The 15,169-nt window shown below is 40.2% G+C and overlaps 3 protein-coding genes across 4 annotated transcripts; 2 read left to right on the top strand and 1 right to left on the bottom strand.

Annotated features, from left to right (window-relative positions):
• The first annotated feature begins 220 nt into the window (after positions 1 to 220).
• Positions 221 to 1,945, top strand: LOC108670523. Of its 2 annotated transcripts, none has more exons than XM_018157998.2 (2): positions 221 to 301; positions 1,107 to 1,945. In XM_018157998.2, exon 2 carries the CDS (start codon positions 1,174 to 1,176, stop codon positions 1,717 to 1,719), a length of 546 nt encoding a protein of 181 aa, XP_018013487.1. In that variant the 5' UTR covers positions 221 to 301; positions 1,107 to 1,173; the 3' UTR covers positions 1,720 to 1,945. The 2 variants fall into 2 exon arrangements, with proteins under 2 accessions (XP_018013487.1, XP_047737614.1); XM_047881658.1 differs by lacking the exon at positions 221 to 301 and adding an exon at positions 540 to 691.
• Positions 1,946 to 5,395: 3,450 nt separating this feature from the next.
• Positions 5,396 to 6,703, top strand: LOC108670520. The gene is made up of 2 exons (XM_018157995.2): positions 5,396 to 5,443; positions 5,937 to 6,703. Exon 2 carries the CDS (start codon positions 6,004 to 6,006, stop codon positions 6,529 to 6,531), a length of 528 nt encoding a protein of 175 aa, XP_018013484.1. The 5' UTR covers positions 5,396 to 5,443; positions 5,937 to 6,003; the 3' UTR covers positions 6,532 to 6,703.
• Positions 6,704 to 10,094: 3,391 nt separating this feature from the next.
• On the bottom strand, positions 10,095 to 12,113 carry LOC108670521. The gene is made up of 2 exons (XM_018157996.2): positions 12,015 to 12,113; positions 10,095 to 10,894 (listed from the first exon to the last, which is right to left on the bottom strand). Exon 2 carries the CDS (start codon positions 10,822 to 10,824, stop codon positions 10,264 to 10,266), a length of 561 nt encoding a protein of 186 aa, XP_018013485.1. The 5' UTR covers positions 10,825 to 10,894; positions 12,015 to 12,113; the 3' UTR covers positions 10,095 to 10,263.
• Between the last annotated feature and the right edge of the window lie 3,056 nt (positions 12,114 to 15,169).

Below are 15,169 nucleotides of genomic sequence, written 5' to 3'. Positions count from 1 at the left end.
TGCATGCTGCATACATCAAGCAAAATTTAATCAGTTACATGGTGCTTGTATTGAGCCAGTTAGTTCCTTCAATTGCATGCAGATTCCAGCGTGCTGAAATAACTATAGCGCTTGCCATCCACTATTTGTATTATAAAGAATGGCAATCAAACGTGACACCTCGATAAATTCTGAACGCTTTTAATTACGTAGTAAACTGTGGCAACATCTGCTCAGTTGACGTACTTGATCTTCGCGCTCTATACTCGCACAACGTTTGAACTTCTTAGCCTTCAGATAAAGTGGGGTTGAGCTTAACCGGGTTAGTGATTAAGATGTGTAATGGTCGTTCACGATGGTAATTCTTCAGTTAATGGTTGTGTTCGTCTACAATGTTTAGTTCATGAGTTAGAAGTACCGCTTGGCTGTTCCCATGACAGGCCATACTGAAGTGCATGCAATAGCGTATGACGGTGGAGCGGGGTGGCGAAAGTGTAGCTTTTACCATTGATTTTATAGGTCTGATGCGAATCTGTTAATTAAAGTCAAAGTTTACTTAGTAATTTTATTCCTTGGAAAGGTGTGAAGAGAGGAAAGTCATGTATGTGTATTCTGAAACTCGCTATTTGGTGCTTACTGTGGCTGGGGATGCGATCGTCGTCAGATTCTGGGGGACATGCTGGACAATCCTCTTCATTAAGCTACGTCATTGGTTCGGTAAAAATTTCGTGATTTCATTTTTCAATGACATACCATGTACTTATCTGTGACGATAGACTGGGCCCTGATGTTTGAATGGTTACAATTGAATTACGATTAATTGAAGTCCTAGTCCACCACGGGAATAGTTATGGTTAATATTGCACTTGAATGGTGGTTGTCTGATAGTTTTCAGTCGTTAGAGCTTTTTGAGCATTTGGTCACCTAGCTGAAGTTGGGTCATTAAGCTGGAATTCGTAGTTACTCTTCAAGTGTTCGGGATATTGTTTCATTAAGACTGCAAATGATAGTAAATCGCTTGTTAGTTTTAAATTGCTTGAAAGATTCGCTTGATCCTTGGTTGGCATTAAAAGGCTCGTAATTGAAATACGTTGCATGGTTGATTGACATTGACAAATCCATTTCAGGTCAAGAAGATATCGCCCTCCGTCGAACAAATATTGATTTTTCTGATAATTGAGCAAGCCAATACCCATGCCTCGGAGGAACATGATCATTAACATCGCAGGCTCTGATGAGAGCGATGATAACCTCGTTATAGCGCTTCAAGAACCTGACTGGCCTGGTCTCGACGATTTGATGGAGAGGATGGAGCTCATGAACAGATATTTACCAGAAGAACATAGAATACCACCGCCTGTTGCCCTGAATGTCGAGGTGAGGAGACCCGGGCTTGCGGACCGGACAGCTCCTCCACGCAATAGACGGAGTCGGAGTTTGTCGGCATTAGACTCCCGCGACGCTCTGAACCCCGTGGCTTTGAAAGACGTGGAAGATTTCTTGGACCGCGAGCTGCGGCGTATGCGACGCAGGAAAACGTACCGCCGCCGCCGTCGCTCACGTCCTCTGCGCGCGACCAGATATCGCCCCCGCGCACAAGTGCAGGAAATCGCATTACGCCCGAATGTTGGGGTGCGATCTAAATTCATCATTGGCATCGTCCTAGCTGCGACCGTCGCCCTTTCGTGCATTTTTTTCTTCAAGCTCTCTGCTTCAATCATGGAGATTTTTAGTCCCTAATGTCACATCGATATTAGCTTAGGTCCTTAGGAGTTTTAATCAATTTAATCATGACTGCGGTAATTTTATGCATCTAGACGTTGGCTTTCCAGGAAGCTTTTACATACCTCGGATTAATTTTGATTATAATTTTCCGTGGTTTTGACTTACTACTGTAATGCGTGACCAAACTGTTTGATTGAACGCATTTATCCATGATTGTAGTAAATTTGACGGAAAATCAAAATTTTCTGTCTTCATTCCCTATGCGTGCGAGCGTTCAAGCTTTCATGGTCACTGACCACAATTGTCCAAATTTTGAGATTCTTCCCTTCAACATTGAGAAAAAACGTGGTTGACTCCCTATGGTACCAGGCAAATGACATTCTGTCCAGAAACCTTATGTCGAGGGTACCGAATTTTCAATTCATTGGATTCTTAGAGGGTCTAAAAGCAAATTTCTTGATATGCGTCAGAAATTCCAGCCACATATTTGACCTCATGACCTAAGTAAGGGTACAAACTCAAGAGCATCGCCTGGGCACTGCAGCGAGTCATCAGAGAGGGCGATACAACAACGCCTGTAAATGCAGCAACTAATCAAGAGTGGTGTGTCGTAGCACATTTCTTACTATCCAAGTGGAAGATGGCTAATTTTTAGTAATTTCGCCGCTTTTATATCGCTGAAATATACGTGCATAATGGAACCGGTAAACTCTGAGGCTAAGTGCGAAGAGAGGTGCGTTGCCTTGATTGTTTGGTTCGGAGTAACTTACACAGTGGAAGCAGGTTTGCCCGCGCGGGCAACCTGCTCCAACCTGCCACAAGAATGAAAATAGGATAATAATGTAAGTGTTCACAGTAAAAACCTGTACGAATAGGCTTCTGTATTCTATGGTTTCAGGCGCCAGCATGAGCAAGTAACCAGCACGCTGGCAACCTGCTTTCACTGTGTGCGTACCCTAACTTGCCGAAAGCTTGATTGAATAGAAAACTTGGGGAAAAGGAAGAAATTGTACAAGTATACAGTTTACTTTTTAGTTTGGGATATATTCAAAGAGTCTTGCGACGACTTTCGATAGAAATGGATAAAATAACGTTATAATATTTGTCAATTGAAGTAATTAGATTTTTCAGTTTTGGACGTCCCATCTTAACGCGAATATCATTTTCCGTTTCACCTCGCAATATGATAAATTTATCATGCAACAAGCTGTCATTTTATCCTAGAGGCGTTGAAAACCAAATGACGCATAATAATTCAAAAGCCGCGAAGTATCTGTAATAAACATTGGTTACCTCCCCGGAATATCATTTGTTGTGATACTGTCGTTTTGGCGTTCTAAGTATGGAGATCGTTCACCATTTATAGTTGCCGGCGCTGGTGAACTACTACAACCTCTATTTAGAATTGGACTTTGACTTGGAAAAAGTTATTCGAGGAGTTTTTCATTGACTTTTAAGATATTTACGCCTTATAAATACTAATATTATTTTCCACATAATCCGATCGTTTTCATCGTTTTATGTGCTGCTCGAGTTTCCTTTTGTATGAATCATAACGCAAGAGAGTCTAAGGGTACGTACACAGTGAAAGCAGGTTTGCCCGCGCGGGCAACTTGCTCCAACCTGACACAAGAATGAACATAGGATAATAATGTAAGTGTTCACAGTGAAAACCTGTACGAATAGGCTTCTGCCGGCAACCTGCTTATACCTATTTACCGGAATGTACTGCACATTCGTATCTGCTCAACCTGCTTGGCAAATGGTCATTTTTGAAGTAGTTGTACCTTTAAACCCTCCATTTCGAAAAATTAACACGAACAAAAAAGTCTTAGAATTCTGTTTTACACAGGTGTACCAAGTTTCAAAGTGATCCGTCCGTAAATAAAAAAGTTTTTTCACCACGTAGACGCTCCTCTCAAAGGTTAGCATTTTTGCCTGAAGAACGGCAGTAACCATAAACCCTTTCAATTTCAGCTGGTTCCCTGCTTCCTCTGTGAACCTCTCGCGCTTGTTTCAGGCGCCAGCCTCAGCAGGTAACCAGCACGCAGGCAACCTGCTTCCTCTGTGAACCTCTCGCGCTTGTTTCAGGCGCCAGCCTCAGCAGGTAACCAGCACGCTGGCAACCTGCTTTCACTGTGTACGTACCCTAAGAATATATAAGGATTTTGAAATGCAGGTTGAGGATATATATGAGAGATCCGGTCAATGCGAAAAAAAGCAAGAAAAATTATTGCAGAAAAGAATTACGGTGATTTTATTTTATGTGAATGCTTACTCTATAAGGCATCACGCATTGTCAGAATTGAAGCTAAACTCGTACCTTAATTAATAATATCAATATATTAAGTTAGTTAATATCAGAAGTGCGTCAGTAAGATTAAACCCAAAAGAGTTCATTTCAAACCTCGTGCGTAGATAACTCAAACGATGTATAAATACACTTACTCGCTGCCGTGTTAACACTGACGAGTAATAATTATTATTTGAAGAATGGTAGTTCATTCTAGCTTGATTTCTCATTATTATAGAATTCATTTTCACAGGAGAACGAAAGTTCTACCATTATCATTCGAAATTTATTAGTGCGATATTTACCAAGGCATGCTCCACAAGTCCTTAATTTTTGGTGGCTGTTTTATGAAAATTGCATTACAAATTGAGCCATGTATAATCAACGTATAGTTTCTGGAATGGTATTACGGGTGCTCTGTATTTGTGATACTGGAGAACCTGAGACCACGTGAACAGAAATGTTAATAAAGACTAAAAAATATAACTCGGCACTCACTGCAGTGAGTGACAGAGAGCGCATTTTCTCGTCGACGAAAACGTGAAGTCACGGACGGACATACAGACGGACGGACATGACGAGCACAAAAGTGCATTTTTCCCATAAATGAGAAAATGCGCTAACAATCGCTCTATATTTGAGGCATTACAGTAATCTTGGTACTTTAAATGTGTGGGCAAGCAGCCCCGCGTATTCAAGACGATGTCCAGGGGCCATACTTTCAAAACTCGCTAAGTGAACGTAAGTACTTACGCTCTATTTTCTTGTCTATGATTGGTGGATTTTACTTGGAAGGCCGTCAATGATTGGCTGATGAACTTACGATCTCTTAACTTTTTTTGAATGTATAGGCCCTGGACTCTTCACATAACACATCTTATGGTTAACGCGTTATATTGTTGATTGAAAGCACTTTGTAAGAATGATGGAATTTCCGAAAATGTTGGAAAGTGATACCTGATCAATAAAGAAATATGATATGCTCCTGGGAAAAACGTTATTATTTTCAATCAGGACACGGGAATGACTGCTCTGTTTTTTCCCCAAATTAATTGAAGGTTATTTCATACGTGCAGAATCATTGTTCTGCAAGGACTGAAAAAAAGTAAATACATGTTGCCTGCATTGAGTTACTTACTTCATCCAGCTACATGTTGCTTGCATTGAGCCTGTTAGGATTTTCAGTAAAATGCTGCCAGCATTGAGCCAGGTAGTTCATCCAATTACATGCACAATGCACATTCTAGCACGTAGAAATAACCATAGCGCTTTCCAGCCACAAATTTTCTACCTATTAAGAATGACAATCAAACGTTAATTACGTCTCAACAACGTCCGAACGCTTGTAACTACATAAGCGATAAACTGTGGCAACATCTGCACACGTGACATTTTAGATCAACGTACACAAAATGCGCACAACGATTTTAACCGCCTAGCTGTCGGGTGAGTGGGGCTGCTGTTAGAAGGGTTGGTAAGATTATCGACGTGTGACTTGCATGATGACGCTCCTGGTAATTTTTCAGTGAAAAGGTCAGACTGGCAGTAAGCAAGTCGGAAATCATTACGTTTATGCAACACTCACAGGATTAGCCACTGATGTAACACGATTACAACTGAATTTAGACTCTTAAGTTCACTTTCCACAATGGTAATCTGTGTGATAAGTTTTAAGCATGGAAGGTTTTGGGCTGATGGCTTGCATTAGGTGAAGTTTTCAGAGTATGGTCTCCTAGCTAAATTTTGGTCAAGCACCTACTAGATTTCATCAGTCCACTCTAATTTTCAGGCAAAATGGTGCATTAGTGAAGGGTAAAGTTTTGAATGGGTTGATAGTTGGCAATAGCCCAGAATTTAATTTGAAAACAGTTGACAGAAAAAAGCAGGCAATTTATATTATTTTATTCATGACTTCTTAATATTAAAAACTTAATTTCAGGTTCGGAGGACAGCAACCTTCCTCGAACAGTTTGACATCTTAAAGAAACTTGAACTAGCCAAAAACCATGCCTGTATGGGATTTGATCTTCGACTCGTCAGACTCTGACTCGCCTGATGAGAGCGACAATAACTACGTTCAAAGGCTTCTGAACGTGATCAGGCTTGGTCCCGACAGTTGGATGCCGTCCATCAACAGGAGATTCAACTTGGGAGAATACAGGAGACCGCATGGTGTCCGAAATGCTCAGGGCCTCAGACCCGTACTCGCGGAGCGGACAACTCCTGCCAGCAAAAGACGGAGTCGGAGTTTGTCGGCACTAGACTCCAGCGACGCCCTGAACCCCCTGGATATAAACGACACGGATGAACCCTTGGAACTGGAGCGGTGGCCCCCGCGAAGTTGCCGGTGCTACCACCTCTCACACCCCCTGCGTGACACCAGGCGTCGCCCCGGCGGCTATATGCAGGATATCGTGGCAACCACGAGTGACGAAACTGAATCTTTATTTATTTATTGCCTTGTATTTGCTGCAATAGTTACTCCTTTGTGCATTCTTTTCTACAAGCTCGCAACTTCGATCATAAATTTTTAGACCCTAGTCTCGTGTTAATTCTGGTTTAGGAGTTTTAATCAATTTAATCTTGACGGCGGTAATTTTATGCTATCTAGACGTTGGTTTTCCAGAACGCTCTTACCTACCTCGGATTAAAGTTGATTGGATTTGTTTTTGGTTGTGAATTTCCGAGTAAAACGTGCAACTTGTTCTTGGTTGACTGTACTATCCATGAAGGGAAATCTTCTGTTTAAGACTAGATACCGGATGCGTGCGAATACTAGTTTTTATGGTCGCTCGTCGGGATTGCCCTAATTAAGAGATTCTTCACTCTAACAATTCAGAACTGTTGTGATTTACTTTATTCAGCAACACTTGAACTATAAAAGTAACCTTGAATTAGCTACAAATTATCGGTTCATTGTACGACGCATTTTTGAAGTGTCCAAAGGTTGGGCTCTCCTTCCATGTCTAGAATTTCGCCCACTGGGCAATAACTCGGGAGCATGTTTTTGGGCTCTCCAATGATTCGTCAGAGTGATGCGTGCCAATACTCCGATAAGGTGAATCAAATACTCTAGATGCAAGTACTCGTGTATGTGATACGTTTTATCCATGTGGTAGACTGAGTTTCTATTAGCTGATTTGCTCACTAATATCCCTTAGCTTTCCGAGCATAATGAAACTATAACTCCTGTTAAAACCCTTTGCTATGCAGAATTTTTCTCAGCTTTGCGCAAATCAGGCCTCTTTTTCTATTTAGATTACGGTAAACGTAGAATATAACGACTTGTTAATAAAACTTGAAAGCGAAACTAAAATCTAGACGCAGTGCTGAACGGATCGTTGCTGGGGAGGAAGGCTGTAAAAATTGAGAAACTCTGGAAGTGAATTGCACCAATTTCCCTTTTCCGCGAGCGTCTCAGCCTTACTGAGGGACGGGTGAAGTATTGACGGGTATTATTTGGCCCTTAGGTTAGGGTGATCAGGGAGGATCGAAACCGCTTTTGCGTTACCGATACATATCAATTTCCAGAAAGTTCCATTTCCTTTTATTAGCGTTAGTTTTTTTCGTTCGATGCACGCCGGTTCATAGGAATTCTCACTTAGAGTACGGTAACTCTAAAATCATCCAAAAAGCTATTATTGACCATATTCGGTGAAACCGTAATTGATACATAGATTTTGAAATTGCTCGAAATCGGCATCTCCTATTAAAATGGGAACGTAAACAGATTCGATTCTTAAGAGGAGCTTTTAAGGAGCAAAGCTTATTTCGTGAACGTCTTTCATATGATTATAAATTTCACCAAATTCAGAGCTATCGTTGATCAGTACCATTAAGCCACAATAATAATCGGTTTGGTTTTGTTGGGTCGATCGTTAGTGAAGGGATGTCAGCAAGGCGACCCCATCGTGGCTTCACTTCTACTTGGGAAAAGCTCGAGCTTCGTCGCCATCCAGATCATGATAGCGAAATCTGCTATATGTATGCAGAGTTTTTGTACAGCCTGACCTCTATTGTACGGATATATGGACTATAGGTATTAAGTGTGGAAATTTGGTTGCCATGATTAGGTATAAATATTTAGTTCCACAACGGTCGCGTTTGTGAGCGTCAAATCATAAATAATTCACACCTAAATTCACATATTGGAATTCAAATCATCCCAGCCTTGACGAAATAAAATACAATTCTTACTGAAACGAAGTGAAAGCCTGATTAATCGAAAATGTGGTGAAAAAGGATTCAGAAGTTCTTGAATATTGATCAACATAAATGTGAACCAGATTTTTGAAATCATGTCAACCTACTTCCATAGAGCTGACAATATGGTCATTTAATGGAAAGAGAAATAATAGAATAGTAGAAAACTAACTTATGCTAATAGTAAAGTGAATGAAAGAATATACGAGGAATGTAACTCCCGCAGTTGACCATCCAGAGGGGTCACACAGCTAGGGTACGCCCCAGACCTTGACCTTCTCTCTCATCCCAGAAATTCTTACATCCCGACCTGAGGGAGGATCATCCCGAAATGAGGGTGGATCCTCAAAGTGAGGGCGACCCCGACCCTCCTACGAGGTAATTACCCCTCGATCGGGCGCGGCTGCCAGAGGGTCATCGGCAATTATGAAAATCGCGAGTTTTTACTGCTGTCGTGTTACACTGGAAACTAATCTTCCGTATACGGCGCAAATATTGTTATATGGTGCCTTGTATTCGAATTTTTAAAAAATTAGTTGGTAGGATCGTTATGTTGGCGTTTCCCTCTTCTGCTTGCCGCTTTTTGTAAAGCATCACGTAATAATTTTATTACCTACAAAAATCGAATAAAAATATACGATCATCTGTACAGTTCTTTCACTATTTGATAATCGCTCAACTTTTGAGTAAGTAAACTCAGAATTTTTCATAAAGGGAGGAATCGTTGTTTCGAGCGTAGTTTCACTTTCGCCGTTTAAGCAAAAACTAGAAACGACTCAAGTTACCCCTCCGCCCGCCGGCCTTGCTTGCCATGATGGATGGGCCCCGGCAGGTCCTGGGCAAGGTTGTCGTCATCACATCCTTTATCCATGCAACTGCCAGCATTTATTTCTCTGTGGGAACGCTATGCATCATGTTTTTTTCTGCCTACCGACATTTTCATGAAGCATGGATCTTCAGCAGCCTCTATGGTAGTCTTCTTTCAATATCGTCTCATAATACGAAGAGTGTTTTCAACGTACTTTAACCTTCTTTAAAAAAATTGATATTTGCAAAACAATTTGTTCACTTGAAGGGACTTGCTTACCCAGCTTTTCTACGTCATTGCAATAAATATGGAGGCATTTATCGCATGTCGGACCTACTATGCTAGCCATTGTCCAAGAAGCTTGCAGCCTGATAAGACAGTTTCGTACAGAACACTTCGAGACTGCATGAAACTTCCAGCCATGGATCAAGTCGTGTATCATATTCTCTTCCTACCTTTAGTAGGATATTTAAATCAGATCATCGCCTTATGACTAATGCTTGACATATTTGTGAAGGTTGGTATCGAATTACAAGTTTCTAGTTTTGCTATCAAATTAGATCGATGAACGGCTAAATTACTAGTTCAGTGTAAGCGGCATAAACGGAAAACTGAAAGCGCATTCCGGGATTCCTAGTAACGAGTAGCACAGTAAGGCGGTACAACGGGAGAAGAGTGGAATGGTTCCCATTTGCAAGTCATTATATCCGATATTAATTGACGAGCGAGAATTGCTCATATGGAACTTACGCTGCCGCTTGGATGAAAAGAAATCTCGCCACGACATACCACACCTCGCGAGTAATTCAGTCAACCAAACTGGAGTGCTACTTCGTCACGCTTCATGCCCGTGAAAGATTCCAGTGCCCGGGACTATTTTGGAGTTTGTGCCCCTAGGTTCGAAGGGTGAACCATATCAGGCTAGAATTTCAGAGCCTCTGAAGATAAACGGGAAAGAATCCAATATAGGCAGTAGTGGCCAGCTGTTGTGAGAGCTCGAACGTTTAAACGAACACTGAATAAAGCCTGAAGCTTGAAATTTTTTCCTAAGGTTAGTACAATTTAGGAGGAATAACTTTAGCCATGGATAGTTTTGTCGGTATTACTCTGAAAATTCAAAAATATATATACAAATCCAATCAAAATTAATTCGAGGCAGGTAAAAGCATTCTGGAAAACCAACGTCTAGATCGCATAAAATTACCACCGTCATGAATAATTTCAATAAAATTCTCGAGCTTAAATCTGCATGAATCTAGCGACTAAAAATATCCTTTATCGAAGTTGCGAGCTTGAATAAAAACATGCCCAAGGGAACAACCGTTACAATACCAGCTATGCACAGGATAAAGGAAGTTGGCACCTCATCTTCACCCGTGTTGGCTACGATATCCTGCATGTAGGCGCCAGGGCGACTTCTGGTCTCGCGCGCCGGGCGTGAGTAGTCATCATAAAGGAGGTATCCTCCTGTCCTGCTCCGCCAGATCCCCCGCTCAGGGGAATCATCAGTGCCACTCGTACCCGCGGGGATCGGGGCATCGCTTGAGTCTGTGGCAGATGAACTCTGACTCAGTCTGCTGTCTGGAGGAGTTGTCTGGTCCTCAAGCGTGCGTCTGATGTCCCGGGCACGCCGGGCGCTTGGTGGCGTTCTGCTGTCTTCCAGGTTTGATCTCCTGTCTGTAGGCGGCATCTGCCCGTCGGGGCCTGGTCTGTTGAAACTCCTGAGCGTTGCGACGTTGTTGTTGTCGCTATTGTTAGGCGAGTCAGAGTCTGAGTCCGATGACAAGCCACCAAAGATCATGTTCCACAGAGGCATGGTTATTGGCTAGTTTTAGTTTCCATAAAAGACTCTCAAATTTTTCGAGGAAGAGTGATGTCCTCCGAACCTGTAATGAATGTAATCATATCAAGCAACGTTCAAAATTATTCAAATTCGCTGCCCCTCCTTAGTAACGAAGGTTCAAGTGAATTTCTAGGCAATTGCCAACTATCAAACTAATAAAATTTTGTTCCACTAAAAATGGATTTTCACCTCTAGCTAAATATCTATCACCTTTCTATCCTCTATACGAGAGAGGATTAACAAATTGCAGGCCCACAATTTTAAAATTCGCCAGATGCTAGCTGCAAGACCTAATTATCGGAAAACTGCAGCAACTACAAACCTTCAACCAACCAGCATTCAAGCTCATAACCAATCTTTACGATTCCAGTGGCCGAATCTGAACTTCACCAAAACTTATAAGTGACATAACGACGTAGCTTAATAAGCATACATGCCCAGCTTTTTTTTAAAAAGGCCTCACACTCACCATTCCAACAAAAAGGGATATATTAATTTTATTTATTAAAAACAGGGAATGGTTTCATGTCAATGATCAGGGCCCCGACCTTAACGCCTTTTAACCTGGATATCAGACGACAATCTAATTCAACCTGTACGCGGGACAGGGACAGGGAAGAGTAAAGCCTAAGCCATTCTTCTAGATTCCATTACCTACAAATGTCTTTTTCCTCGCTGTTCCAAAAAATATTGTCACGAACCCTGAAGCCTATCGCTGCTTTGCATCTGCCCTGTAAATTGAATAAAAAAACTACACGCTTCAGTAGTGATTATCTGCACCACCACGTACGTACATCGTTGTACGTACGTCCGCACGCAGTGAAATTTTAGGAATTATACGAGTATTCCGTGTTGCAGAGCGTCAGTCAAGATTATTCACTGTTAGGGTACGCACACATTGAAAGCAGGTTGCCAGCGTGCTAGTTACCTGCTCAGGCTGGCGCCTGAAACCATAGAATACAGAAGCCTATTTGTACAGGTTTTCACTGTGAACACTTAGATTATTATCCTATGTTCATTCTTGTGGCAGGTTGGAGCAGGTTGCCCACGCGGGCAAACCTGATTCCACTGTGTGCGTACCCTTATACCGTTACCAGGCGCGTCATTACACATGACTAACCCGTAAGTGTCCTCAACTCTTTAAACTGTTCTTTCTCACTCACCTGACTGATATTGAGTTAAAAACGTTGTGCTTGTTCGGTGTGTGAAGATCAAGGTCGTCAGGTGTGTCGATGTTGCCACAGTTTATCGCTTATGTAACTAATCGCATTCGGGAGTTATTTTGCTCAACGTTTGATTGACACACGTAGAAGACAAATAGTGGATGACAGGTGTTAAAGTTATTAATGCACGCTGGAATCTGCATGCGAATGGATGAACTAACTGCTCAGTGCAGGCATCATGTAACTGAATAAACTAATAGGCTAAAGCAACATGTTACTAAATATAACTGGCTCAATGCAGGCATCATGTAACTGAATAAACTAATAGGCTAAAGCAACATGTTACTGAATATATTAACTGGCTCACTGCAGGCATCGTGTAACTGAATGAACTAATAGGCTAAAGCAACAAGTTACTGAATATATTAACTGGCTCGATGCAGGCAACATTTAACTGGACAAACTCACTGACTCGATGCAGACAGAATTTAATTTTATAAATTAACTGGCTTAATGCAGGCAGCAGGTAACTGGAGAAATTTATTTGCTCAATGCTGTCCGGATATAGAGAGATTCTTTTTTCTTTTTAAATTCTCTCATAACAATGTTTGCTCTTCTGTAATCGTTTTCGATGAATTATTCGAAATCTACAATGAAAGTAATTGTAATATCTATATATGAGATTCATTATCAGTCAGGTTTTTGAATCTTTTAAACAAACTCCGCCATTCAGGACGAGTGATTTTAGCAGAATAACGCGTTAATGTTCAACAATGTGATGTGTTATGTGAATAATTAAGTCAAGCGTCTTGAATACGCGGTGTTTCCCATGACATTCAAGGAACCAATAGTACTGCATTTTCTCAATAATTCGATATTTGAAATTTGTTTACCTTTCCTTCCCTTTCCCATTCAACCTCTTCAATATTTCGTTCTAATTAAAATGTAATTATTTTTAAAGTTTTAAGCACGTGTGTTCACTTGGTTTCAGGCTCCCCAGTATCACGAATACGGGATCATGTATGAACACACGGCAATAAAGTGGCTCTTCGTGTCATGACGTAACTGAAGTGTTTGAAGTTTATGAAACGAATTGATTTTGCTCATGAACTTTTATCAACAAATTTGATGCGAGAAAAATTTAATTTTTACTGTTGATACCGATACCACTTTATTCCCTTTCCAGAAACTGCGTTAATCATGTATGGGAAAACAAATATGAATTTAATAAACAGCTGCCAAAAAAGACGGTCTTGTTGAATTATGGACTTGAGTAGCTTGCGTTTTCGTGGAATTAAGGACCAAAAATTGTTGACATTTGCAAATCCTTTGTATACATTGCGCTGATGAAATTTGAACGATTGTGATTGAACTTCCGTTCTCCAGCAAAAATTAATTATTGGATAATTAAAGATCCATTGGATAACTAAAACTGACTGATAATTTATCCAAAGGGGAAAATATGTGCACGTAAGCCTCTTCAACTAATTTTAAATGGCGTCTTTTCAGTTTCAAAGTTTTCAATGGCACAATTTCAATCATGTTTTTTTTAACAGAGACAACTCCGGAATAATTTCAGACGACCTTGAATGAGCCATTCTTTTTTTAACATTTATTGAATACGACGGCGATTAAGTGTAACATTGAATTTTTCGTGGTATCAACGTACGAGGTTTGAAATTCAACGTTTAGGTTTGTGTCCCACCGGGCAATTCTGAAATTGAGACTCTTTTTTTTTGAGCTTTATTACAGACAATATTGAATGCCCTAAAGCAATCATTCACGTGAAATTAAATCGCTGTTAGGAATTTTCCTCTTTCGCAATAATTTTTGAATACATCCGTAGTTTTCATATCGAAATAATTGTATTCGCCAGATCTCTTATATATTCAACAAGCCTATATACCGCTCAAAATCATTCTATATTAGAGTTAATTGACTTTAGATCAATCCAAGTGAAATTTAAGCAGGACATAAAAAGAAGGAATTGATCACATTCTGTGCACAAAAAAAAGTTAATATTTACCAAGCTTCAGTATTTATGCAGACTTTGTAAACCTCGTCGAATTATAGTGTTAGGTTTTGGGATCATTTTTCTGTCATGTCACCGAGCGCCGAGGTAAGACCAGTTCAAAATCGAGCAACTGTTCATCAACGCTGGCAACGTTCACAAGAACGTCAGAATGGTGAACGATCTCAACATGTAAAACGCCAGTGTCAGTGCTAATGTCTCCCAAGGCTTTTCAATTGATATTATTAAGCATTTTTTTCAGTTTGAAGAGCTCCTATAACACAAGACCTGAACAAGCTATACAGTAGAAACTTGTACTGATCGATTCATATTCGATTGGAGCTTAGTTTTTCATATGCTTCGAAAGATTATTTGGGAAACATCTCAATGCAGGATTAGCGCTTTGGAATACCTTGTTTCAAACGACTCAATTCCATGAAAAAATGTCATTCATTATGTGGAACAAAAAATTTATCTGGATAAACCGGAACATCCAATCAGGAAAATCCTATAAATTTGTTTTTAAAATTATTTCATTGTGGCAGCAACGCTCGTTCGGAGGCCTAAGGAACTCTTGTCATGTATTGCTAATGTGTCGGCAGAAAGGTCTGAGAGAGATCCGCAGAGTTTAGAATATCTGGAGTATATATAAATTAATCATTCAACGAATGGATATTTAGACTTACCAAAAAGTGTTTAATATAATTAACTTTCATATTCATAAATTAATTCGGTCGAAGAAGGCTGTTCGTCATTTATTCGTCTAATTAGTAATCTCGTCTTTTATTGGCCAATTTATTTGTAAATATTCACTTAATTACTCGTGCCCATGCTTGATATTTTAATCTAATAAATGTGCTGTCTGCGAAAATTTCCTTAAAAATGTATAATTTTTTGCCAATTTCGGTCATTATTTCTAAGTTTGTACATCTTCTCTTGTCTGATGGATAGCAGAGGAATTGAATTGTCGCAATATTATGATGTACAGATCATAAAACTGATAAATTGAATGTAATATCAATTAAATAAATGAAATTAAAAACGTAACAAACATTATGATGTACAGATCATAAAACAGGTAAATTGAATGCAATATCAATATAATAAATAAAATTAAAAACGTAACAAATGAAAGTAAACTCCA

The sequence above is a fragment of the Hyalella azteca genome, unplaced genomic scaffold (genome assembly GCF_000764305.2).
Source record: "Hyalella azteca isolate HAZT.00-mixed unplaced genomic scaffold, Hazt_2.0.2 contig8519, whole genome shotgun sequence".
Classification (NCBI taxonomy): Eukaryota; Metazoa; Arthropoda; class Malacostraca; order Amphipoda; family Hyalellidae; genus Hyalella; species Hyalella azteca.
Note: the sequence above shows the minus strand (reverse complement) of the source record. Positions and strands in the feature narration are given on the sequence as shown.

Excerpts from the sequence above, each read along its gene's own strand:
- LOC108670520 (XM_018157995.2), top strand. The coding sequence starts at position 6,004 with ATGCCTGTATGGGATTTGATCTTCGACTCGTCAGACTCTGACTCGCCT.
- LOC108670523 (XM_018157998.2), top strand. The coding sequence starts at position 1,174 with ATGCCTCGGAGGAACATGATCATTAACATCGCAGGCTCTGATGAGAGC.
- LOC108670521 (XM_018157996.2), bottom strand. The coding sequence starts at position 10,824 with ATGCCTCTGTGGAACATGATCTTTGGTGGCTTGTCATCGGACTCAGAC.